This window comes from Podarcis filfolensis (assembly GCF_964270895.1).
Source record: "Podarcis filfolensis genome assembly, chromosome: 3".
NCBI lineage: Eukaryota > Metazoa > Chordata > Lepidosauria > Squamata > Lacertidae > Podarcis > Podarcis filfolensis.
Window position 1 is genome coordinate 10,632,998 of NC_139606.1, and position 27,967 is coordinate 10,660,964.

Consider the following 27,967-nt stretch of genomic DNA (forward strand, 5'->3'; position numbering starts at 1 on the left):
CATTGTGTAAATAATGTATGTATAGCCAGAGGTTTTTGGGGAAAATGACTCACTCACTGTTTACCGTGAGCTGAAATAAAGAGCATGAAATCAACACTCAACTCTGAGTATATTTCAGAGCATCTAGTTGTTATTAACAGAAATCCAGAGGTGTTGATGTGGTAAGGGCATTTATTTATTATTTAAAGCAGCATCTTGTATATCTGCAGTTCTCTGTGACCTTGAAAGAAGACGGTAAAAAAGCCTTCCATTTGCCATTATCTCTCAGTGATTACCTTACCTGAGATCAGAAGGGAGTAATCCTCAGGTTGGCAGTAACCTGCGCCCAAGTGATTGAAACAACTAGCTGAAAAACCTCTTTGGCACAAATGTAAAACATCGGACTAAAAAGGGTACACTGGAGCTTAGCTATGTTGACAGTGTAAAACAGTTGCACAGCCTCAAAGTACAAGGCCTATCCATCATAGCAATGGCTTGCCCTTTTTGGATTCCACTTACTCTAGCTCCACAGTCACGCTCATGTGCCGCTCTGTAGAAGATTTGGCTTTTGATACAATACAATCAATGCTGGGTTTGGGCCAAATTCTTGATATGTGCCCATAGTCACACCCATAACAATTCGTAGTGGCTGGGCGCCAACATAGGAAAGACTTTCTCACCACCACACGCCAAAATGGTCTTATTATTACTAAAAGAATAAGTAATAAACCCAATAAAACAAATTGACTACCAAAAAACACAGAGGGAAGAGCAATCTTGAGTAGTGTTCGATGTTGCCTGGATTTTGAATTGTGAAATAGCTGACAACCCTGCGCATTTTGTTCCTCAAAAGAAACTGAATTTTGTCCTTTGGTTTCATAGTCGAACCACTGTGGGCGATATTATCGAAGGCACTGAAGTTGATCTTTTGATTGTAGCTGGTGACAGATGTGGAAAAGATACTGGTGACATCTTCCGTTTCTCTGGTAACCTCATTTGTAGAAGCCTAAAACAAGAAAAAGTTACCAATACACATTTGGGCCATATCACTATTTCATAACCAACGCACCAAAACCAAGTACAAGGAAATATAACTGCAGAGGGCAGAAGTTCACTGTGACTCTGTTGCCAACATACCATTAGTCTGGGATGTTAGAAGAATAAATAAATCCCTGGAAGTCTTTAGCAAAAGCCAAATTCTTGTTTACTGATGCTAGACCCTGAGGGACCAAAATTTAATATCCTGTCTAGGAACTTGGTGAACACACCCTTTGATAGCTTACAGGTGTTGTTGTTTTTTTGAAGTAAGTTTCCAGCCCCAATACAAAATGATTTCCCTTCACTACTGCAGTGCCAATACTCAGAGAAACCATGCCACAATCTAGGAGATACCGTATTTTCCCGTGTATAACACGCCCCCGTGTATAAGATGCCCCCTATTTTTGGGGACTGTAATTTGAGATAATGGGAAGAGATATCCCGGAGTTTTTTAGGGGGGGATTGCCTAGAGTTGTTGAGCTTTTTTGGGGGGGGGTACAGAAAACCACTAACAGTGACAACCACTCAGAAAACCACAAAGAAGCATCTGCCCGTTCGCAAACAGCAGCCGGCAATCGCACGCACAAATGCCTCAGTGGCAGCCAATCCACAGCAGCCCTTGCAGAAGCCAAAAATCACCCATAATCATTTACTGTTTGAATGTTGCGCCGATGATGCATATTTCTTGCGTTGTGAGCTGCTTTGGGTATATGTATAGGGGAAAGTGGCCTACAAGCTAAATAAATATACAGTATCTTTTTGTTTACCTTTTGTGATGCGATATAGTGAGCTACTGCATATTCTACCAAGGCACCAAATATGAAGGTGAAGCAGATGCCCAGGTAAACATCAATGGCTTTTATGAAACCGTTGGTCTTCGTCACAGCGTTTCGTGATCCCATCATCAGAGTTGTCATTGACAGCACAGTTGTTACTCCTGCAGGATGGGAGGGAGTAAGGAACACTTTAATCAAAAGAAAAGCACAGGGCTGGCCAAAGATAGTGCTCCCCTCACATTTCACATATCGAATCTGACTGGCCTTGACAACTGAATCCTACTTCAACAATGTTGATGGGACACATCTGAAGGCAGCAGGCTAGCTGCTCTGGCTTCCAACAGGTGAAGCACTCAAGAAGAAGAAGAAGAAGAAGAAGAAGAAGAAGAAGAAGAAGAAGAAGAGTTTGGTTTTGATATCCCGCTTTATCACTACCCGAAGGAGTCTCAAAGCGGCTAACATTCTCCTTTCCCTTCCTCCCCCACAACAAACACTCTGTGAGGTGAGTGGGGCTGAGAGACTTCAAGGAAGTGTGACTAGCCCAAGGTCACCCGGCAGCTGCATGTGGAGGAGCGGGGAAGCGAACCCGGTTCTCCAGATTACGAGTCTACCACTCTTAACCACTACACCACACTGGAATGCCTTTGTGGCTATTGCCAAGTAAAGGTACCTATACCTTACCTTAGCATGGCAGCAGAAGAACTGGGGGAGGCACTGAAGTCTCACCATTTTCTTTCTGGGTCCACATGCATTTGCTCATTCTTGTTAAGCCATGGTGCTCTACCACTGAGCTAAGCCCTTCCTCATCCATTTCCCTCAGTTTAGGATGTCATCCAGAAACAAAGCTACAGCTAATTTTAAAGGACTGATCACCTTCGAAAGAGCTCATGCATTCCTGAAGACAGTTTGGAAAACACATGATGTGCCATTTCATGGCTGGCATGCAATAATATTCAAAGTCTGAAAGCACAGAGTTAATTCGTATTTTCCATCTGACAGTATTTGATAGATGCTGTTCAAATTAGCATTTGACAGGTGACAGTGGGTAACATGTCAAATGTTTGGGATGATTTATCTCAGCTTTGGAAACTTGGGTACCACAACATTTCAGTTTTTACATTCAACATAGCTTGTAAAGGTAAAGGTAAAGGTAAAGGTACCCCTGCCCGTACAGGCCAGTCTTGACAGACTCTAGGGTTGTGCGCTCATCTCACTCTAGAGGCCGGGAGCCAGTGCTGTCCGCAGACACTTCCGGGTCACGTGGCCAGTGTGACAAGCTGCATCTGGCGAGCCAGCGCAGCACACGGAAACGCCGTTTACCTTCCCACTGGTAAGCGGCCCCTATTTATCTACTTGCACCCAGGGGTGCTTTCGAACTGCTAGGTTGGCAGGCGCTGGGACCGAACGATGGGAGCGCACCCTGCCGCGGTGATTCGAACCGCCGACCATGCGATCGGCAAGTCCTAGGCGCTGAGGTTTTACCCACAGCGCCACCCGCGTCCCTAACATAGCTTGTAGCACTGCATAAACAACAGGTGCTTGTGTTCTCTTGCTCTCTCTCCCATCCACTGCATGAAGTATCCTACTTGAGAGAACAGCTCACCAATACATGTTCTTGCCGGAACGGAATCCAGAGTGATCCAGAAAGAAACCCAAGACAATATGACAAGGAGGGTGGATGGCACATACGTCTCCAGAATGAAATACAGAATATTTCTCTTGAGTTCAAACTGCAACACTAGTCTTGGGTAATTGCCTAGTTAGAGAAAGAAAACACATCCTACAATGAAAAGAAACCATCCACAGAGAGAAGGCAATCCTACGCCAAGTTTTATTCAACGGATGCAGATTTTTGACGAAGTAGAGAAGAGAGCCATCATATTACTGGCCAGAAGACAGGCCTGGCATCAGAAGTGAGTCCCTTTCAACTCTACAACTCTATGATTCTACAGTGGTACCTCAGGTTAAGAACTTAATTCATTCTGGCGGTCCGTTCTAAACCTGAAACTGTTCTTAACCTGAGGGACCACTTTAGCTAATGGGGCCTCCCGCTGCTGTCGCACGATTTCTGTTCTCATCCTGAAGCAAAGTTCTTAACCTGAGGTACTATTTCTGGGTTAGCAGAGTCTGTAACCTGAAGCATCTGTAACCCAAGGTACCACCATATAGTTCTATGATCACATCTCCAAAGCTCTCAAAATCAGAGAAAGGTTCACAGGTGGACCTGGACCATTCAGAACAGCTAATGTTTGTGAGCCATATTTGTTTACGTCTCTGCTTCTCCAGCTTTCGTTACCTGTTTCCTGGTGAGACATTGTTACAAGGCTGTAATAGTGCTCCACTGTGTACTGAGAAAGTCGCAGGTTCTCAAGGCCGTGGACCGAATCGTTTCCCCTCAACCAAGTGTACAGTAGATCGTTTTCATCATATCCCCCTGCAGGCAATATATTAAAAAGGCATCAAGAGGTAACTGGACAACCAATTGAGTAAGTAGCTGAATGTTTTGCCCCTGCATCCTGCACTGGACTCTTGAACTCCCACTGGAGTTCTTGGTTTCCAGAGCCCATTTTAATGCTCTCCCTTAAGCACTACTAGAGGGCAGATATCATGACATCCCAGCTGAACAAAGATTACGTCCATGGAACTCTAATGAGATTGAATCCATTGGGCACGTTCTTCTCCATTGGGCCTGTTGTACTGTGTACCGTTGTACTGTGATACCTGAAGAGAGCTAATTTTACCGTTACTAAGGAAATTACCTGGCCGCTCAGAGGAACCTTATGTTAAATACCTTCTTGCCGATAAAGATCTGGATATCATCAGGCCTGTTGCGAAATTCTGTTTTATAGCAACGAGGACAAGACAGGCTGTGGTGACAGTGACGGCCAGAGAATGAGTACTGATCTTAATCTCCGGAATACAGATTTTAGCTGAAGAAGTATTATTTTTAATGTAAATAAGCTTAGAGGGAAATTTTAATTACATCCGCTTCTTTATGCGGTTGTGGCGTATGTTGTTGTTGTTAACTTTGCTGTCTGGTCTTTGACCGGAATAAAGATTGATTGGTTGTGTACACACCATATATTCAGAGCACACCTTACACATAGAATCCTAGGGACCATCGATTGTTAAAGGTGCTGGAAACTGTTCAGTTCCCAGGATTCTTGAGGATGGAGGAATGTGTGTTTTCATTTATAACAATACAGGCAAAACATACATACAAACCGATATAAAACCATCAAAGCATTCCAAAGACCATATTGAGAGAGAGAATTATATAGGTGACTGTGCATCTTAATTGCACACTTTAGATTTGATGGATATCATAGGGTCTCCTGGGTTTCACCCCTGGGTCAATCATCCAGCAGACGATTTGGTTGATATCGGTTATAACCCAATGAGTAAGCCAAACCTCTTACACCTGTAATTGATGAAGTTGCGTCCTAATTTGAACCCTACAATGGTGTCCTGAGTGGCTGGGCAGTGGGCCACAGCACCTGGGCCTGCAACATCTGAAGGGACACAGCTTGCCCTCTCTACTCTCAGCATTAGGTAAAGGTAAAGGGACCCCTGACCATTAGGTCCAGTCGCGGACGAGACTGGGGTTGCGGCGCTCATCTCGCTTTATTGGCCAAGGGAGCCGGCGTACAGCTTCCAGGTCATGTGCCAGCATGACTAAGCTGCTTCTGGCGAACCAGAGCAGCGCCGTTTACCTTCCCGCTGGAGTGGTACCTATTTATCTACTTGCACTTTGACGTGCTTTCGAACTGCTAGGTTGGCAGGAGCAGGCACCGAGCAACCGGAGCTCACCCCGTCACGGGGATTCGAACTGCCGACCTCCTAATCAGGAAGTCCTAGGCTCTGTGGTTTAACCCACAGCGCCACCAGCGTCCCCTTACTCTCAGCATTACAAGACTGGTTATTTGAGTCTATCCCCCATTGTTGACAATGGAAAGGAAGCTTTGGACGAGTGAGGTCTCTTGTAAGTAAAGATTGCCATTTCATCAGCAGCATGGATGTAAGTTCATCCCAACAGAAATTATGAGCCATTTCCCCCTATGAACGGAAGGTACTGCAAATACAAAGAGTTATACAACTCTCCTAAAATCAGATTGCTTTCATAAACAAGCCGATAACGTTTTCGTTGGCCCAGCTATTTAATTAAAGATCTGCCACGCAGTAAAAACGGAAACACTGATATTTACCAGTTTGCCTTCACAGCAAAGAGCGAGAAATTGTGTTTTCCACTAGAAACAAATGACGGGAATCTTGCAACAGATATTACACAGAATCTGCTGATTCCCCAGGTACAAATCATCTAAATATGACTTTTCAAAGTTTGCGCCCAGTTTGTAATAATAACTGCTGTTACTAAGGGAAACTTTATAATAAATGACTGATTGTTCTTAATTCATCTGGCATATATTTAAATAGCATTAATTCCAGGCATTTATCCTAATGACATCTCCAGTTGGCAATGTGCATGTAATTTCATAAGAATAATATGGCACAGGAGCTTGACATAGGACCCAATTACTCTCTTTCTCTCTTTTTAAGGCTAAACCCAGCTACATTTTAAAACAAGAGGCTAATCATTATTATTTCAGTTTCTGTGCATTGTAATAAAGTTAATCATGGCAAACTAATATGATTTTAATGTGAAAATAATAGGCCCTTCCATAGGAACTCCACTCAAGTAGCTGGCAAGTAAAACCTGGTCTTAAAATAATGAGATTTTAGACATTACTTGAATTGGTAACCACGATGAACAAAGAGTCTTCAAGATGTTCAGGCCTCGCATGCACCCAAATTGTTCTGGTTCCTCTTGCCCCCATGTGTGACAAAAGCCCATGACTCCTTAACTCAGGAATTCCCAAACTGCGTGCAAGGGCACAGTAGCATGTCACACACAAGAGAGCAGTTTGTGTGCCCTGATAAATAAATCTATTAAATAAGTAAAGGTTACCTTGTACACAGACAAGAGGCTGCTTTATCCAATAGACCAGACCTTTTAACAACTGCTAAATCTTACTCAAATGTGATGGTGGAAAAACCCCTCCCCAAAGGGTCTTTCCTTCAGGAAACTGAGGACAGATTCACTACCTTCTGAAGTACAGTGGTACCCTGGTTAAGAACTTAATTCGTTCCGGAGGTCCGTTCTTAACCTGAAACTGTTCTTAACCTGATGTACCACTTAAGCTAATGGGGCCTCCTGCTGCCGCCACGCCACCATAGCGATTTCTGTTGTTCTAGATGGATTTCCCAAATAAAAAATGAGGTGAAAATGAAAAGTGAGATCAGCTCTCCACGCATATTTGTTGGTGAGGGAACTGATACTATGGAACAAGCCTGTCAGCTTGAAAGCAGAATGGCTAGAAAAGTCAGTGGGTCAAGTAAGGTCCTTCTGAATGCCAAGATGGGCATGTGAAGCCTGTGTTGACCTCACAGTGATTTTTTTTACCTGTCCTCTGTGTTCTTTAGATATTTGCTTGATAGCCTGGACTTTCCCCTCGTCAATTCTACAGCAAGCAATAGTGGTCAATGACTACGCTTACTGATCGTATATTTACACAACCAGATTTCTGGAAACAACAAAGGGTGCTTTATACTGAGATACGACCCTAGTTAAACCCACCATTCAACCTGAGGTAGCAAAGTGGTCAAGTTCTTATAGGAAAGCTTGCATCGTATGCTCCCATGCATTCCTTGATTCAGTTCTCGCTAGTGGCAATGGAAGTGTCGAAGCAAGTGCAGCTTTGCCCTATGGATGCTTAGGTAAAGGTAAAGGGATCCCTGACCATTAGGTCCAGTCGCGGACGACTCTGGGGTTGCAGCGCTCATCTTGCTTTATTGGCCGAGGGAGCCGGCGTACAGCTTCCGGGTCATGTGGTCAGCATGACTAAGCCACTTCTGGTGAACCAGAGCAGCACACGGAAACGCCATTTACCTTCCCGCCAGAGTGGTACCTATTTATCTACTTGCACTCTGATGTGCTTTCAAACTGCTAGGTTGGCAGGAGCAGGGACCAAGCAACGGGAGCTCACCCCATCGCGGGGATTCGAACCACCGACCTTCTGATCGGCAAGCCCTAGGCTCTGTGGTTTAACCCACAGCACCACCTGTGTCCGTGTATGCTTACTCAGATGTGAATCCTATGGAGCTCAATGTGGCTTGCTCCCTAGTGGCTAGTAAGTATGCTTAGAATTCCATATTTATTAAATGTACTGTGAAAACGCAACTTTTCTGAGTTACAGAAAAGACACAGAGAGGGAATGCAACTGGAGGCGTATTTAAATACAAAATAATTGTATTCCATACAGTAAAGTGGCCTAGCTATTGAAAATGAGACCGTGGCTACAGCTTGCATAGGGTGGCAATCATCCAGTTGGCAATCAGATTCAAACCTGCTCCCTAAATTGGCATGCTCTGTTAATAAATGACAGAGCAGAGAGAAAGGCAAGTTCAAATGATTAGGAGGAAATTCGCCTCGCCTGTTTCGTGTGCTGCGTGACAGTCTCATGTTTTTAAAAGAATCCCATCCAGTTTAGGGCAAGGGAAGAGACACTGTATGGTCTGTCCATAAAATCTTGCACATGTATTTCCAAAACTGTCCCAGGATGAAAAAGATAGACATTGTAAAAGGTTGGTAGGGAAACTGTGCCCTACAGATGTTCTTGGGCTCCCTTTCCCATCAACCTGAGCCAGCATGGCCAATAATCACATGAGAAGTGTCATCCAGAAGCAACTGGAGGACCACAGGTTCCCCTGTTATGTACTGAGTTGAATAGGATCAAAAAAGCAGCAGTCTGATTGGTCCTAGAACAATAGGGTCCAGAATGCAGCAGTCTGATTGGTCCTAGAACAATGCAGCAGTATGATTGGTCTGCAGGAGCCACCCAATCCAGCTCCAGGTGGAAGTGAATCCGCAACCTGATTGGCCTACAGGAGAATCCCAGAATTAGCCAATCACATGCAACCCATTGTGTAAATAATGTATATAAAGCAGATATTTTGGGGAAACTTGATTCCTCACTACTATGAGCTGAATAAAGAGCATGAAATCCACACTAACAGTTAAAAGGTGACTTTGGAAGAAATGCAAATAGTAATAAACAAAAGGACCTAAGGAAGAGATGCAGTTCAGCAAATGAGGTCCTGCTCCGAGGGCCTTCTGGCGGTTCCCTCATTGCGAGAAGCCAAGCTACAGGGAACCAGGCAGAGGGCCTTCTCGGTAGTGGCACCCGCCGTGTGGAACGCCCTCCCATCAGATGTCAAAGAGATAAACAACTACCTGACATTCAGAAGACATCTGAAGGCAGCCCTGTTCAGGGAAGTTTTTAATGTGTGACATTTTAATGTATTTTTAATCTCTGTTGGAAGCTGCCCAGAGTGGCTGGGGAAACCCAGCCAGCTGGGCGGGGTACAAATAATAAATTATTGCTGTTGTTGTTGTTATGCTTGTAAAGAGAACCAAGGAAGGGGAGGAGGGAAGTCTGAACAACTACAACTATGTATGTAATCGTATTTGATAATTATTGGTGGCAATTTGAAAAACTGAAAACTGAAATGTATTAAAAGAAAGAAAAATTTTCAAGCACAAACAATATTGGCATCAGTATCAAGTATAACTGCCCCAATATCATGAGTACAAACTATAAGGTTTTCGGCAAAGGCCCATTGCTAGCCTAGAAGCAATGCAGAAATATTTAAAAAGTAAAAAAGAAAAGCTATTTTATTATTACTTGCCACAAAGACACCTTCCGTAGGTGGGATAAAAAAAGTCTAGAATCTACAAATGCCAAGTGTTCTACGCCTATGGATTTATTTTTTCATTCTTCTGGTTTCAGAATATATATTGTGAATTTTCTCATCAGCCCATTTAAAATTAGTATGATTACTGGAAGATTAGGTGCAGCTGTTTACTTTTTGAAATGGCTCTACATTTGAAAGGGGCAGGTGGAAAATTTCATGAGCTCCAAGACAGAAATGAAATGTTTGAACTGGTCACCTAAATATGAAGAAACAAATTCAAGAGCAGTCGGGGCTGGGATAGTTTCATCTTCTTGTAGAATGTGATACTTACAGCTTTCCATCTGCAGTTTACAGGTCTGCGTATCCAGGGGATATTTTGACAGGTCCATGTTACACGCAACTGTGGTAGTGATTCTGCAAAAAGAGAAAGTGATGTGAAGGCATCGATGAGGAACGGCCTGTATTTTCCATAGCAGTCCACAGGTGGCAATGTTTCTGCTTCGAAGAATAAATACTGTTAAAACTAGCACTGAAGCTGCAGCCTGGACTTCCCTTTAGTTCAGATTGGCAGCTCTGGATCATTCCACTTATGGAAACAGGATAATGTAAGACAGCCTTTGTGAACTTGGTGCTCCCCAGATGTTTCAACCTCCCTTCAGCCCCAGCCAGCAAGTCCAAAACATCTGGAGAGAACCAGGATCGCAAAGGCTGCTGTAAGGCTATGTGACATAATCTGCCTTGGCATCCTCTGCTAGGCCAAAATATGTTTATCAGCAGAACAGCACAGAATTTGGGCCAGGTTATGACATGGAAGTGCGAGCTGGACCATAAAGAAGGCTGATCGCCGAAGAATTGATGCTTTTGAATTATGGTGCTGGAGGAGACTCTTGGGAGTCCCATGGACTGCAAGAAGATCAAACTTCTCCATTTTTAAGGAAATCAGCCCTGAGTGCTCACTGGAAGGACAGATCCTGAAGCGGAGGCTCCAATACTTTGGTCACCTCATGAGAAGAGAAGACTTCCTGGAAAAGACCCTGATGTTGGGAAAGATGGAGGGCACAAGGAGAAGGGGACGGCAGAGGACGAGATGGTTGGACAGTATTCTCGAAGCTACCAGCATGAGTTTGACCAAACTGTGGGAGGCAGTGGAAGACAGGAGTGCCTGGCGTGCTCTGGTCCATGAGGTCACGAAGAGTCAGACACAACTAAATGATTAAACAACAACAATGCCAGTTTGAGCTGAATATTTGTGTGACGGCCATCATTCTGCAAAGCGCATTCTCTCCTTTATATAAGAAGCAAGTGACTACTAAAGATTGTAGGATGTGGACTCAAATTCACCCACATCAAGTGCTATTCCTGGATACATAAAAAGTTAAATTGCAAAAAAAAACATTTATATAACACTCAAACCACTTAACATGCATGTGTAGTCTTGCTTTAATCCAGGTGTGTCCAAAGTCGGTTTAATCCAGCCCCTGTGGCAGTTTATTTCCTGGGGTAAAATCCCAAAAAAACCTAAACCTCAACAACTAAAATCCTCAACAGCTTCACTTCATCAAATCTGGTCCTCTTTGAAAATAGTTTGGGCACAATCTTTACAACAACAGCCCCTCTCCTGTTCTGTTTACTATCAAGCCCGGGGCTTCCTAACCTTTTAGGGCATGCCGGCACCTTTAGAAATCTAAGAAACTGTCACAAAACACCCATTTCACAGAAGGAAAAGTGATGATACTCAGAACCCACCCCCAGAAACAACAAACAAAACACCAAAGCAAAAAAAAAAAAAATGCAGGCAAAAGGGGAAAAACTGGTAAACCGTGTGCCTCCCCACTCAAAACAAATGAAATGCCAAAATTTAAGGGGCAGGTATCTTTGGGGGCACCAAGGGGAGTGTCTGTGGGTACATTGCGCTGGGGACCCCAGAGCTGGCCAGATGCAGAGTTCTGAAAGATGCAAAAACTTGCATGCTATTTTGTGGTATTTTTAAGGTAAAGGTAAAGGGACCCCTGACCGTTAGGTCCAGTCCTGACCGACTCTGGGGTTGTGGCACTCATCTTGCTTTATTGGCCGAGGGAGCCGGCGTACAGCTTCCAGGTCATGTGGCCAGCATGGCTAAGCCGCTTCTGGTGAACCAGAGCAGTGCACGGAAACGCCGTTTACCTTCCCGCCAGAGCAGTACCTATTTATCTACTTGCACTTTGACGTGCTTTCGAACTGCTAGGTTGGCAGGAGCAGGGACCGAGCAACGGGAGCTCACCCCGTTGTGGGGATTCGAACCGCCGACCTTCTGATCAGCAAGTCCTAGGCTCTGCGGTTTAAACCACAGCACCACCTGTGTCCCTGTGGTATTTTTGGTTGGCCCCTAAAAGGCTGTGTTATAGATGTTCAGTTGTGTACCTCATACATTCTTTTTATCCCATACTATTTTTCATTTAAAACAGCTGCCTCAATAGTTCTTTGATATTAGTCAGTACATTCCCTGTACCTAAGTTCTCTATTGCAGCATGTCAGTGTGTTATCAAAAGCATGTGATACCTGTGATGAGTGTTTGAAGAAAGGAAGCTACAGCTGTAGAAATAATGGAATAATGAAACAATGAATTATGAGAATTATGATGAAATATGCAACTGACAAAACTATTTCCCCAGATATTCCTGACCCTCAGAATCTAATGGTGTCTCTTGGGCCTTGAATTCCTGACTGTTGCACCTGTCTGCAATCTTTCTGCTACTCAAGGGTAACAAAGGGTAGCAAAACAGTAGGAGCACATGCAAGACTTACCGCAAAGCATACAAGACGGTGCCGTTAGAGAACAGCCGTATAAGCCGATTCTCTGCTGTGACCTCATGCAAGAAAGACTTCTTAGACTCCACAATATACGTGTCAGGAACCCACAGGTATTTCACCAGTCGGGCATCCAGAGTGAAACTTTTGTTCCCCTGAAAAACCAGGCGAGGATCTGTCCAGCGTTGTCGCAAATATATTGTCGCCGTGTAGTCCTGGAAAAGAAGGCAGCCTATGAGCAGTCATTCAGGACTTTGCTGCATGGAAAAGGAAAACTCTCTAAGTTAGAGAGACTTTTGGCAGGTGGAGTTCAACTGGCTTATCCAAAGGGTGCTCTGAGCATATATTTATTGAATGTAGTCCCTCTGTCCTATAGGCATTTCTGAAATTTGCTCATCTTGATTCTTTTAGTTCTTCACACTGCTCTGTAATTCAGTACATTTTTTGCTGTTTTAGTTAGTTAGTTAGTTAGTTAGTTAGTTAATAATAATAATAATAATAATAATAATAATAATAATAATAATTTATTTATACCCTGTCCATCTGGCTGGGTTTCCCCAGCTACTCTGGGCAGCTCCCAACAGAATATTAAAAACACACAAAAAATCAAACATTAAAAACTTCCCTAAACAGGGCTGCCTTCAGATGGCTTCTAAAAGTCTGATACAGTGGTACCTCGGGTTACATACGCTTCAGGTTACATACGCTTCAGGTCACACACTCCGCTAACCTAGAAATAGTGCTTCAGGTTAAGAACTTTGCTTCAGGATAAGAACAGAAATCATGCTCCGGCGGCGCGGCGGCAACAGGAGACCCCATTAGCTAAAGTGGTGCTTCAGGTTAAGAACAGTTTCAGGTTAAGTACAGACCTCCGGAACGAATTAAGTACTTAACCTGAGGTACCACTGTAGTTGTTTATTTCCTTGGCATCCGATGGGAAGGCCCTCTTCCTAGTTCCCTGTAACTTTGATTCTCATAGTGAGGGAACCACCAGAAGGCCCTTGGAGCTGGACCTCAGTGTCTGGGCAGAATGATAGGGGTGGAGACGCTCCTTCAGGTATACTGGGCGAAGGCCGTTAAGGGCTTTAAAGGTCCAGTCTTCAAACTTTTCAGACCCAGGATCGACTTTTAACCCAAACACCCATCCATCTGGGGACCCATTTCTTAATCTTTTACCATATATTTGTGTAATGGTTCCTAAGGGGGCTGCTTGTGTGTAAGCAGGTGCCTATCTTGCTGGCTGGGTGCAAACACCTGGCTGGGCTGCCAAAGTGAACGTCCTCTGTCCGGACAGCCACTCGCCCGTAGCTGACTCAATCGCTGGCAGAATCCGTGAGTGGCCGTTTCTTAAACTTCTTCCAGCAAAGAAGTTCTTTGACGCCTAGTCTCCGCCTTCTGCGCAAGGAGGGCGTGGGCAACGGAGGACCCCTACTCTCCCCGCTGGTCCCAGGCAAGGAGTCATGGGACCGCCTCGCCGCTTCCCCCACCTGCCCCCCTTCTCCACTGGTGCTACGCTGATTCTCTTCCCCAGAAGATGGGCTGCTTCTCCCGATCCCTGGACGCCCTCTGGAATCCCTCTGGCTTTCGCGCTCTCCCTGATGGCAGTTCCCTGACAATTTGCACGGTGGGAGTGTTCCTGTTGCAACCCAACTTGGATGAGGCCACAACCCGCCCACCCGTAGTTCCTTAACATAGCTTAAGTGGATTAAATTCGCATCTGTTGCAGGTATGGCACTGTAGGTGTGTCTCTCGCCTGCGGCATTTGAACATCAGCCTTGTCCTCAGGTAATCATGGCAGGCAAAGTAGGATTCATTGCTCTCTGCATTCAGAATATCATGTTTCACTCTACTTCGGTGCTGGGCGAAAGGATTCCTTTTGTGTTGAGTGCATAGACTTTAACAGGCATTGGAATGAAAGCTGTTAACCAAAAAAAGTCATCCCAAGACTTCATGTATATCATTTCTAGCTTTCAGATTTTATTCTCATGCTGTTAGGGGGGGAATTTCTCTACCTAAATGATTGAGATGGTGCACCATTATGCATTTCAAAGCAGTGAATTATTAATCTCAGCAATGAAGGTGAAAACCCCCGGGTCATTTGTAGTTCAATTATTTATCTAGCAAAAGAGTACATCTCTATAATGTTCTGCGTGAGACCTGAAAATGTGAGTGCTATAGTGATGAGAAGACTACTGTATGAAGATAATATTTGTTGATTAATAGCTTTGGGATACCTGGAAAGTTAGCTTCATGAAAGATTGGCTCAGCCTTTCACAGACTTCCTATGGGTGCCAAACCCCAGTAGACGGCAGCTTTCAACGGAGTTCTGCATTTAAATGGATACTAAAAAGCTGCGGTGTTCTATAGACCAATGACTTCGGACACCTATTTGTCATTCTCATCTCAGAGGTGCCTTATTTTCAAAAGATGCCTGTAGTGTCTCAAGTCTGGGCTTCTTTGTTTGTTTATTTTAACACCTCTTTTGGCCAGAGCAGCCCGCAAACAAAATACTATGACAACACTACAAGGAATTTAAAAGAAACAATCCATTTGCTAAAAACAGCATCGCCATAAACAGACACTGGGGATCGGGTAGCAGGGGCTAAAGGAGCATCCGCATGGGAGGAGTTCCAGAAATTTGGTGCCACCACTGAAAATACTCTACTGCATGTACTCGTCATCCCATATGGCAGTGGATAGCAGGAACACAACCTCCAGATCTTAATAGGCAGGCAAAATCATGTAGGAACAGGTGGTCCTTTTGATACTTCAGGGTCAAACTGTACAGGACTTTGAAATTTGACAACTACCACATTCAGCTTTGCTAGAGGTCCACAAATTCTAGTGTTATTAGGGAAGCAGAAAAACTTTTCTCTAGCCACTTGCAGGATTTTATACACGTCTGAAGTGTAAACAGGTAGAGGGATCTTTTTTTCATATGCGGTGGACTTGTAAGAAAGCGAGGGTATTTTGGGAAATGATATATGATGAGATGAAAAAGATGTTTAAAGTGATTATACCAAAAAACCAACAAACCCTGACGCTTTTCTCTTAGGGGTTATAGGGACAGAAGTTCTTTTTAAAAAGATGATTAAGCTGTTTATGTATGTAACAACAGCAGCTAGGATTCTTTATGCCCAAAAATGGAAGGAAGAAGTTGTCCCCACCAAAGAAGAACAGATAAGCAAGTGTGGAATTGGCAAAGTTAACAGCCAAAGTAAGAGAACCTAATGACAATTGTTTCATGGAAGAATGGAAGCCCTTTTCGGACTACTTAAAGAAATACTACAGTATGATGAATTCGTGAGCCGGATTTGAACTATGAGTAACAGAAGGAATTGGAGATGATAGCATTGTTGTTATAGCATAAGAGAGGGAAGGTAGGGTGCCACAGAAGGAGATTTTATACGGATTTTATAAACTTCTATCATATTGCTTCTTACTCACCTTTTCTAAAAAGTTCCAAATGCTGTAACCTTCCTTTACAGGTAAAAGGTAAAGGTAAAGGACCCCTGGACGGTTAAGTCCAGTCAAAGGTGACTATGGGGTGTGGCGCTCATCTCGCTTTTTAGGCCAATCAAACCAGTGCACAATGAGAACCACTGAACACAACGGAAGGAGTTCCAGGAGAACCTGGATTGCAAAGTACAGTGGTACCTCTGGTTGCGAACGGGATCCATTCTGGAGGCCCGTTCGCAACATGAAAAGAGCGCAACCCACAGCGGCGCGTCTGCACATGCGCAGGTTGCGATTCACCGCTTCTGCACGTGCGCATGATGACATTTTGTGCTTCTGCGCATGTGCGAGCAGCGAAACCCAGAAGTAACCCTTTCCAGTACTTCCGGGTTGCCGCGGGACGTAACCTGAAAGAACGTAACATGAAGCGGACGTAACATGAGATATGACTGTATCAGAAACTGCATCTGGATTCCCGCCGACTCCCTGCTCCCCGGAGCTGCCTTAATTCCTTTTATTCCCCCTTCCAGGATTGTTTGCTTACCATATCACTCTCAGAAATGCTGGAAATGCTTGCAACATCAAGGCTCATGGCTATTACCACAGGCTCTCCTGCAAAAGGAAAGGAAAGTTTAAATTGCAGAGTCAGCCTAGGTGGTACCAAGCTAAGGGTACCAATAGTCTGATGACTTATCGTAAGATGAGCAGGGCTAGGTTTTCAACATTGCAATATATCACCAGCTAAACATTGCGATATACCGATATATCATGATGTCTGAAATAAGGATGAAGCTATGACAGGGCGTTGGCTGGCTTCACGGTTTTTCCTGCATCGTGATTTGGGCCAGCGCCTGCTCTTGTGATTCTCTGACTCTTCCGGGATGCATGGGAGAACTTTGCTGGCAGAGTTAACTGGGGCTGCAGGAATCGAGAGATGGCTTCATGGTTTCCCCAACATTGTGATTTTTGCATAGCACGCACACACATCATGATTCGTGATATATTGTCAGGTCAAAAATTATGAAACCGATATCACGATATGAACTTCAAACCGGTTTGGGACGATATGTCGATATGTCACCCAGCCCAAAAGATGAGCTTATTGCATTTCTATGACTCAGTCCCCAATCTGGAAGATAGTTTTGAATGCATTCCTAAACCGGCTGTGACATCTTTGCCTACTGAGCAAAAGACAGAAAGCATGAATGAGGACAAAATCAAAATTCCCGTTGACCTGCCAGGACATTTGGGAAGAGTGGCATTTATTATCACGATGAGCTGATGCATTAAGAATATAGCCCTCTGAGGCTGTAATTCTATACATGCTTACCTGGGAGTAAATTCCATTAACATCCTTGGGGCTTACTGCTGAGTAGACATGCCTAGGCCTCACGGTGCAAAGCTCCTTAACTGAGGGGTGTTGGCGGGGGAGACCAGGATGTGGTTAGCTCATTAATTCTGAAGCAGATGCTTTCAAAATGTGAATGACCAGCTCCCATGTTCCCATTGAAAGAGCCATTGAAAGAACGAAGATGGCCAAGTTGAAGAAGGTCAGATTCATCATAAAATGAAGGTTACCTAAACAGTGCATGGCCTTGTCATGAAGAAGCAGAATGACTGTTATGATTAATAAGCATCTTGAGGTCTTCTTATGAGATGATGTTGACAATGACATCTGATGTGTTGACTCCATAGACAGGAGATTATAATGGTGTGTGAAAAGAAGATTGGACAAAAAATCCTAGTTATAATATAGACTTCTTCCTGTTCACTCACTTAGAACTTAGAAAGTATTTGCTTATGCCCAGACATAACCAGGCAATTCCTCTATTTTTCTTTGCTGTAAGTTGTTTGGAGACCTTTGGGTGACAACCAACTAATAAGTTTAATAAATAAAAAAGCTAAAAATATATACTAGCCCTTTCAATGTTGCCCCATCAGCTGGGAGTTATTCCTTCTGCTGCCTTGACCACCATTCAGGTGAAGTAATCACTATAATTGTTTATCTGTCTGTAAAGATTCTTACATTTTTAAATTATGATGCTTTTTCAAATATATATTTTTTTTTTTGGTCCAGTTCTTCTCTTTCTCCCATTCCAGCTCTTTTTATCTGCTGCACTGAAAGACTGTTTAAAGGGCCATCAGGCTATAGTCATTTACAGACATATACCTGGCAGAAAGTGCTGTTAAACTCAATGGAGCTTACAGAGCTACCAAAAGTACAGGGATTTGCTGTGTTTAATACCTGCAAGTGATATGGCAGCATAAAAACCGCTGCATCTCAGCGTTTAGTTAGCTTTTTCCAAATTCTTGGGATAAGGTGGGATATTAAAATTACTACATAAATAAATTTGGTCCCGGCATTTCAAACTGCTTACATTGCTCTACAGCTGCTAAGGTCATATTTATCATTGCTAGGTTAGGAGGTGTCTGCTATTAAGAGTATGCAAAGTAAAGAAAATGTTTAGCAATAATAACAATAATACACTGAAACTATCGAATTGCACTGTGAAGGAAGGAACATACCAGGCTTTGTGCAATGTTGGGCTACGCACGTTTACTCATAAGTAAGTCCTAATGTGTTTGTAAGGCTTAAAGGTAAAGGGACCCCTGACCATTAGGTCCAGTCGTGACCGACTCTGGGGTTGCGGCGCTCATCTCGCTTTACTGGCCGAGGGAGCCGGCGTACAGCTTCCAGGTCATGTGGCCAGCATGACTAAGCCACTTCTGGCGAACCAGAGCAGTGCACGGAAACACCGTTTACCTTCCTGCCAGAGCAGTACCTATTTATCTATTTGCACTTTGACGTGCTTCCGAACTGCTAGGTTGGCAGGAGCAGGGACTGAGCAATGGGAGCTCACCCCGTCGCGGGGATTCGAACTGCCAACCTTCTGATTGGCAAGTCCTAGGCTCTGTGGTTTAACCCACAGCGCCATCCACATCCCAAGCTTTGTGAGGCTTACTCCCTAGTAAATGATTTTATATATATATATATATATATATATATTCATGCGTTTTCCATTTTTCCATTTTCACATCGTGTTTCCTCCACATAGAATATTTATGTACAGACTTCCCAGCCTAGCCTCCCACGGTATTCATAATAAACCTAAGATGTGCTGCATCTCCATTTATTTTTCCACCTTTCTTTCATCCCTTTTACTCCTTAATTATAGTTGACTGCTGCTCATGTGATTACTCCTTCTTGCAAATTAATTGCAGTATCATATTTTCTTAGGTACTCCCCAAAGCTTTCCCATTCACCCTTTCATCCAGATTTCTTATGTTGGCTTTCATATTGGCAAGTTCTGCAAATTCTGTCAATTTATATAGTCATTGTTCCTTAGTTTTACTTTCTTTCCAACATCTAGTGTATGGCCGCAGCTGTTGCATAGAGAAATAAGTTGCATGCCTTCATGAGAATCTCATCTTCAGTAATACCTAGTAGGAAGGCTTTAGACTCCCTAGTAAATGAACAATAGAACAGGTGAGGGTATTGGGTAGGGTTAGCCTGCAGAAGAGATGACAGAGGTGATGCGATGTTGTTGTTTAGTCGTTTAGTCGTGTCCGACTCTTCGTGACCCCATGGACCAGAGCACACCAGGCACTCCTGTCTTCCACTGCCTCCCGCAGTTTGGTCAAAGTGCTGGTAGCTTCGAGAACACTGTCCAGCCATCTCGCCCTCTGTCGTCCCCTTCTCCTTGTGCCCTCCATCTTTCCCAACATCAGGGTCTTTTCCAGCGAGTCTTCTCTTCTCATGAGGTGGCCAAAGTATTGGAGCCTCAGCTTCACGATCTGTCCTTCCAGTGAGCACTCGGGGCTGATTTCCTTCAGAATGGATAGGTTTGATCTTCTTGCAGTCCATGGGACTCTCAAGAGTCTCCTCCAGCACCATAATTCAAAAGCATCAATTCTTCGGCGATCAGCCTTCTTTCTCCAGATACAGATAGAAACTGAACACTGGAATTAGGGTAAGGGCAACTGATCTTAAGTTAATAAAATGGAATGGGAATAGGCAAGGGTCTCTAAGTTCAGCTTAAACAGGGGCATAGAGACAAAATTATAAAGACCAATAAATTATTTCCTCTCTTCAAGGCTGAAAGGCTTTGGCAGGTCCTACACAACTACAAAAGATGCTGATGATGTCATACCACCAAATTTTGGCCTGAGATATTTGTTGTATCCCCGGGTTAGGTTCCCGAATCCAGGGAGGGATGTTGAGGCTCGGCTATCTGACGTGTCAGCATAATGACCCAAGATGCACTTTCTGAAAACGAAAAGTAAGAAATGTTGGATGTGGCAGTAGATACTCATCTGTTACACAGCTGCAGCCTTGCTCTTCTCATCACATCCAACACTTGCAAACCAAACAGAATCTTCATTCTGCATTTATGCAGCATTTAAATCCTAAACGCCTGCTTGTTGTTCTGTGTGAGAAGGTAGTCAGTGTCTAATTGTCACTGGATTAAAAACAAGGGCTTGCCTACTCTCCCACATTCCTCAGATGAAAATAGGGACCTTTTTCACTCCCCACCAACAGAACCCCACTTGCAGGATTTAATTATCAGCCAAGAATAATTTTACAGCGCAAAGCAGGGGGGAGGAAGCAAAAGAAACACTAAATGCTTGAATATTTTGGACAGCAAGTATGAGATAATCTGCTAAGTATGCGCCAGAGGAAGAGGCCCTCCCTGTGACCGGTATAAATCATAGCCACTTTCTGCCTCACCTCTAGAGGCTGAGAACATGGGCGCAAAGCCATGTGGCAGGATTTTTTCGCTATTAAAAAAAGGCATGTAGAACACTGAACTTTGTTTCTGTTGCTGCTCCAGATAATTGCCAAACAACAAATAAGTGGCCATTATTGTATAATCAACAGGTACCAGGTAAGGAAAGCTATAACTTTAACTGGAACAGAACTGCAGTTGCCAAATTACTCGCTAGTGTTGCTACAACTGGAAGAAAAACCATGAAGCGGTCTGCCAAGACCCACAGCAATTTTCAAGCGGTCCGTGGTATGGAGGGGAAAAACCACTCATCTAGGGTGGCGCTGTGGGTTAAACCACAGAGCCTAGGACTTGCCGATCAGAAGGTGGGCGGTTCGAATCCCCGCAACGGGGTGAGCTCCCGTTGCTCGGTCCCTGCTCCTGCCTACCTAGCAGTACGGAAGCACGTCAAAGTGCCAGTAGATAAATAGGTACTGCTCCGGCAGGAAGGTAAACGGCGTTTCTGTGCACTGCTCTGGTTCGCCAGAAGCGGCTTAGTCATGCTGGCCACATGACCCGGAAGCTGTGCACCGGCTCCCTTGGCCAATAAAGCGAGATGAGCGCCGCAACCCCAGAGTCAGTCACGGCTGGACCTAATGGTCAGGGGTCCCTTTACCTTTACTTAGCATCTTAACTGCATAGCTCTTGCTGTTTGCTGAAGACAAGCCTCTTTATCCTGGCCTTTAACAGTTAAATTATTTTGTTTTGTGAGACCCACAAGGAGAGGGGAGTCCGCAGCAAAGTCTGTACTCTTTCTGTGTGGTTCCATATGGGATTCCAGCTATGATTTCCACCCCAATTAGAAGTTTTGGGGGGAAATCTGAGATGGGGATAATTAATTGAAATGGAATTGGTTTGGTGCTGCTACTGGGCAAGACGTTATTGGAGTAAATTAATTGGGAGACATGTGGATGGGGTATAAATTAATACAATAATTTATTCGGGGTGATTTTAGTTGGGAAGTGAAATTAATTGGCTAGCCTTCTGTGAAATACACATTCTAGTAATTATTTTCTAAATTTGCACCTCTCTCTCTCATATATATATATATATATATATATATATATACAGAGAGAGAGAGAGGGAGAGAGGGAGAGAGAGAGTAGTGTGTGTGTGTGTAAATTTTATATATATATATAAAATTTATATATAAAATATGTGTATAAAAAACACACATACATACACATACATACATATGCAAGTATGTATCTTTTTGCCTTTTCAGCATATCCTCTTTTTAAAAAAAAGATTTGGACACTTTAGAAAGCCTATCTAAATTCCCGCCTCAGATTTTTACATCATACAATAGCCCCAGAAAACTATCTGGAAGCTTCTATACTAGAGAACCTTTCCATCCCCAGCCCCTAGCCCTAGGAACCAAGTCTTATTTTCTTGCATAAACGGATTAGCTGTGCAGGAGATATTCTTAAATATTTCAGCTTACCCTTCACACAAAAGAAACAGACAGACATGGATGGAGAAGTAACAACTGCAAGACATTTGTGAAGATTATTTTCACCACCGCCTAAGATGGCTCACTTGTCAATGATCTGCAAAGCAAAGCAGATAAGTATTTCACCTGTATAAGCAGAGATGAATCAATCAGTATATTTTCATATCAGCGTCACATATCTGTTTCAGCCCATATCACTCACATATCTGTTTCAGCCCATTTCTGCACCAACCAGCAATTTTTTTTAAGCCCACACAAAAGTTCACATTTAAATGTGTATTTAAAAAATTATTTTAAATTCATCTTCTTTTTTTAAAAAAAATAACAAATAACAAAGTGCTTAGATTTATATCAGACCATTTAGGAGATGTGAAAGAGAGAGAGTCCACACATTAGCTCTGGAGGTGCAAATCACGTCAAGTCAATAGGTGTTGGAATTCAAAAAGCTCAAATTCCTCAAGCAAACCTCTAGGTGCCCAACTTTGTCTCATAAAACAAGCCACCCTAAAAAAATTAATACACACACACGGTTTCAAATAAAAAACCACACCCTGTTTACAGCCATACATTAAGGTGCTGAGCACCCCTCACAGAGCTACAATTCCCAACATACTACAATTCCCAGAATTCTTTGGGGAAAGCCATGACTATTAACATGATTTTATATCTCCTCGCAGACACAGATAAGTATGTGACCTGGCGTGTGGCACTCTTTGCAACTGCCGCTAGGAAAACTAGAGCAAATTATATAGCCAAGGTAGCCACCAACTGTAAAGGAGATGAATTTATTTGACCCTATCTATATCAGGCTATGTTCTAGCTTCGTCAGCAAACTCCGAGCATAATTGCACACTGTATTAATTGGCATTGTTTTTTGATATATTAGTGGCCATGTGATGATTTTAGCTTATGAATTTTATTGTTTAATGTCTTGATTTGTATATTGGGGTGCAGTGGTATCTCTGGTTAAGTACTTCATTGGTTCCGGAGGTCTGTTCTTAACCTGGAATTGTTCTTAACCTGAAGCACCACTTTAGCCAATGGGGCCTCCGGCTGCTGCCGCGCCGCCGGAGCACAATTTCTGTTCTTATCCTGAAGCAAAGTTCTTAACCGGAAGCACTATTTCTGGGTTAGCAGAGTGTGTAACCTGAAATGTATGTAACCCGAGGTACCACTGTACTTTTATAGCTCTGTTTAGAGTACGTAATGTTTTGATAATATAAATGTTTTAAGTCTTTTGTATCAATCCAGTATATTTTCTTTTAATTGTTGAATGATCCTGTGTGCATTGCAGCAGCCTTTGGCTATGTGCAATAAAACTGACTGACTGACCATGACTATTAAAGTGATATAAGAGTGCTTTACATGTATGGAATGGATGCTGTTGGCATCCGTCTGTCTTGAGAGACAATGGAGTGCACCTCCAGGGGTGAAGTCAAAACACTGTGCTAGCAGCTCCCTGGGGTGCAAGCCTGAGCAGTGTGTATGGAGGTCCTGGGCTGCCTAGATGACAAGCCCCCCCCCCCACCTCTGGTCCAAAAAAACCAGAGCAATACATTTGGCACCAGCTTGGCTGCAGGAGTTGCAGGAAGGAGGTATAAAAATGATGCCATCCACTCAGTCTCGATTTGTGTAGGGTTGACACCTTAGCCTAGGGGTCAGCAAACTTTTTCAGCAGGGGGCCGGTCCACTGTCCCTCAGACCTTGTGGGGGGCTGGACTATATTTTCTTGGGGGGGGTGAACGAATTCCTATGCCCCACAAATAACCCAGAGATGCATTTGAAATAAAAGCACACATTCTACTCATGTAAAAACACGCTGATTCCCGGACCGTCCACAGGCCAGATTTAGAAGGTGATTCGGCCAGATCCCCCAGGCCTTAAGTTTGCCTACCCACGCCTTTGCCTATTCTTCTCCTGAACGGATGTAACACCTGTCCAAACAGAGGAACATAATACAGTGGTACCTCGGGTTACAGATGCTTCAGGTTACAGACGCTTCGGGTTACAGACTCTGCTAACCCAGAAATAGTGCTTCAGATTAAGAACTTTGCTTCAGGATGAGAACAGAAATCGTGCTCCGGCGGCGCGGTAGCAGCGAGAGGCCCCATTAGCTAAAGTGGTGCTTCAGGTTAAGAACAGTTTCAGGTTAAGTACGGACCTCCGGGATGAATTAAGTACTTAACCTGAGATACCACTATATGTCTCACTAAATAGGCTTATAATACTTGCTCAATACTTGGAAGCAAGTACTGGTGTCGCCATACTGCATTGCTTCATTCTGATGGGTATGGTTGTTTGGAACAGAAGTGGGAATGTGCTATATTTTGAAGTGCTTTTGCTGACTTTCCTGGGAGTGGGCATGCCACTGGCTTCAAAGCCTGAAGTTACACAAAGGCTGTGCTCACCAAAGCATGAACTGGCGGGGGTGGGGTGGGGCAGTTAGCTTTCATCTAATGCCACCATTCTGTGCTGTCCACTATTATTGCTCACCAAAGCCAAACAATGGAACGGCATTCGCTCAGTTGAAACACTCTCAGTGGTGCTCAAAATGTATGCTAGGGAGCTCTGGAGTTCCTTAGAAGCTCAAGACTTCTTCCATAAGAAGATGTTTAACGATAGACACGCTCGCCTGAAAGACACCCCTGTTATGTACTGAAGTTCTCACCCTGGGCCAGCAGGAGGAATACCGTAGATAGTTTTCACTCAGGTCCACATATGCAAATAAGGGATTGAAAGTGACGTTCAGTGATGGGACAGTTACAGAAAGTGGTTACTGTTGCGTTCTAGTGGAGCTCTATATAAGCAGGCTGGCTGAACCCTTCAGTTCAGTTCTGTTCTGGCCTGTGAATAAACAAGAGCTGTTTGAAGAATTGCTGTGTCGTCTGATATGTTCACCCACAACTTAACAACCCCTGTCCTTGCAAAGTCATTGAGAGCATATTGAACGTGTTTTAAGTTCACGTAGGATGACACTGACATCAAGTAGGCTTGTTTTCAGTAAAGACATGGACTGAAGCTAAGCAGTACAGTGGTACCTCGGGTTAAGTACTTAATTCATTCCAGAGGTATGTTCTTAATCTGAAACTGTTCTTAACCTGAAGCACCACTTCAGCTAATGGGGCCTCCTGCTGCCGCCGCTCCACCAGAGCACAATTTCTGTTCTCATCCTGAAGCAAAGTTCTTAACCCGAGGTACTATTTCTGGGTTAGTGGAAGCAAACTATTTCTGGGTTAGTGAAGCATATGTAACCCAAGGTACCACTGCATCTCGATCAGGGGTCAGCAAACTTTTTCAGCAGGGGGCCGGTCCACTGTCCCTCAGACCTTGTGGGGGGCCAGACCATATTTTGGGGGGGACCAAATGAATTCTTCTGCCCCACAAATAACCCATCGATGCATTTTAAATAAAAGGGCACATTCTACTCATGTAAAAGCACACTGATTCCTGGACCGTCTGTGGGCCGGATTTAGAAGGCGATTGGGCCGCATCCAGCCCCCAGGCCTTAGTTTGCCTACCCATGGTCTGGATGTCTGATTGTCTGGGAATCCTATATATGCCAACTTGAGGTTCATGATGGAAGAATCTGACATCAGATCTCCAACACTGGACACCCAATATATCCTAAGGCCCTGGAACTCCATTCTTGCGGCCACTGGATTGAATTCTAAGGCTGCTTCCAGATTGCTGTTATTTCGTGGGTGGGAATCAACTGCATACTGGCAAATTTGGGATGTGCATTTGAAGGGGAAGCTGACCACCTGGACCCATGTCAGTATAGATTCAGGTCCCACATCTGGAACAGAAACTGCTGTGCCCATTCCAGTGGACAATCTCCACCAAGGTGTGACCCTCCGGATTCTTTAGGAGCTCTCAATCAGTCGCTTTCGGAACCAACAGTCGTGGTATACTTCTGAGCCAGCCAGAGGTGGCGGCCAGGAGCGTGGTGTTACATTGGCTTTGTTCCCACTTGGTGGAGAGACTGAATAAGATTTCTTCTCCACCCCGTGGAACTTGTTCTGCGGGATTCTATAAAGCTGAGGTGCATATCCCCTGTTCTACCTGAAAGACCACCTGATTTTAGGCTGCATTTTTCTCTTCACGTATATTGCTTTTATATTGTACGTGGTGTACACCACTCAGAGATTTCTGGGAAAATATCAAGCACTTTCTTTTCTTTAAAGAAAATAAAATGTTTAGCTTTGAAAAACTACACTGAGTTTCATTGTCATCAATACACCTATGTGGAGATGCCCTGTGAAATGTGGAGAGCCAGTGTGGTGCAGTGGTTAAGAGCGGTAGACTTGTAATCTGGTGAACTGGGTTCGTGTCTTTGCTCCTCCACATGCAGCTGCTGGGTTACCTTGGGCTAGTCACACTTCTCTGAAGTCTTTCAGCCCCACTCACCTCACAGAGTGTTTGTTGTGGGGGAGGAAGGGAAAGGAGAATGTTAGCCGCTTTGAGACTCCTTCGGGTAGTGATAAAGCGGGATATCAAATCCAAACTACTACTGTGAAATAAGTCTGCTGGACATCATTGTAAAGGTAAAGGGACCCCTGACCATTAGGTCCAGTCGTGACCGACTCTGGGGTTGTGGCTCTCATCTCGCTTTATTGGCTGAGGGAGCCGGCATACAGCTTCCGGGTCATGTGGCCAGCATGACTAAGCCGCCTCTGGCGAACCAGAGCAGCGCACCGAAACGCCGTTTACCTTCCCGCCGGAGCGGTACCTATTTATCTACTTGCACTTTGACATGCTTTCGAACTGCTAGGTTGGCAGGAGCAGGGACCGAGCAACGGGAGCTCACTCCGTCGTGGGGATTCAAACTGCTGACCTTCTAATAAAAAGCATAATTTTTTTTAGAAAAGAGATGCATTTTAAATAAAAGGACACATTCTACTCATGTAAAAACAGGCTGATTCCCGGACCGTCTGCGGGCCGGATTGAGAAGGCCATTGGGCCTCATCCGGCCCCCGGGCCTTAAGTTGCCTACCTCTGCCTTAACCAGTCAGCTTTGGCATGAGTCAAATGCCAACTGAACTCTGGTCATCTCTCTTTCGTGTGCCCTTTACCTCACATCTTCTGCAAAGCAGGGGATCTGTGGCAGTGAAAAATAATGCCCAGATAAGAGAACTATCATGAAAAATACCAACCTATCCATCTCTAGCCATGATGAATCTGTAATAATAAAAATGTGATCTCATCTTGAATCAAGGCATAGATGACAAAGATTCCTCATTGGGCCAGCATTAGACACCAGGAACTGAATCAGATCTCAGTGCCAAAACATCTGAAGACAACATTAACCTTACCTCCATCACCACATTGGATTTCCCTGCCCTGTGTACCTTCCATGATCCCAGCTGCACCCCTCCCATTCAGCTAACAAGAAGAAGGAACTACGGCACACTTCAGTAAAAATTTAATTCAGAACATTGTGCCCATGGAAAGCCCTTCAAGAAATGGTCATTACGCTGTTTTCCATGGTATAACTCACTCCCTGCCCCAGCCCCAACCCCACAAAAACGGTATGCCTCTATTAAACCACCAAAGAAAAGATAAGGAGCAGGAGGAAAAAGGATTGTCAGCATTTACTTACATTTAGTATACTTTTCGTCACAAAATGACCAGTGCTGGCTCCCGGTTTTGTTGGCACGGAACCAAAGCGGCAGACACTAACAGTTGAAGCCTGTGCGTGCAAATAAGTGAAAGTTAGAAGCTGTATAAGTCGATCCACTTGTCAAGGTGTTACACAAGCCGAGTTCCCTCAATGAAAGCCTGAGAGACTCACCGTCGGGAGTCAACATTCATTCAGCTGCAACTAATAATCCACTTCAGTCAATGCTGCCTGAGATCAATCATGCTGGGCGTCTGTTCTGGGGCTGCGATTTTTCACTCAGTCAAGTGAACGTGCTTTCTCAGCTGACCTCTGCAGGTAGAAATCCCCTCTCCTCCCAGGG

At 44.1% G+C, this 27,967-nt stretch overlaps 2 protein-coding genes across 4 annotated transcripts in view; both read right to left on the minus strand.

Annotated features, from left to right (window-relative positions):
• FERMT1 (FERM domain containing kindlin 1) overlaps positions 1-27,967 on the minus strand; it is a 637,654-nt gene that overhangs the window by 249,813 nt on the left and 359,874 nt on the right. The window lies entirely within an intron of this gene.
• On the minus strand, positions 154-27,960 carry GABRP (gamma-aminobutyric acid type A receptor subunit pi). 3 transcript variants are annotated; one of them, XM_083606649.1, is made up of 11 exons: positions 27,799-27,960; positions 27,607-27,696; positions 21,999-22,104; positions 19,940-20,055; positions 16,333-16,400; positions 12,330-12,547; positions 9,877-9,959; positions 4,090-4,227; positions 3,397-3,549; positions 1,785-1,954; positions 154-985 (listed from the first exon to the last, which is right to left on the minus strand). In XM_083606649.1, exons 3-11 carry the CDS (start codon positions 22,052-22,054, stop codon positions 689-691), a joined length of 1,299 nt encoding a protein of 432 aa, XP_083462775.1. In that variant the 5' UTR covers positions 22,055-22,104; positions 27,607-27,696; positions 27,799-27,960; the 3' UTR covers positions 154-688. The 3 variants fall into 3 exon arrangements, with proteins under 3 accessions (XP_083462775.1, XP_083462776.1, XP_083462777.1); XM_083606650.1 differs by having other exon boundaries at positions 27,607-27,959; XM_083606651.1 differs by lacking the exons at positions 16,333-16,400; positions 19,940-20,055; positions 21,999-22,104; positions 27,607-27,696; positions 27,799-27,960 and adding an exon at positions 14,567-14,599.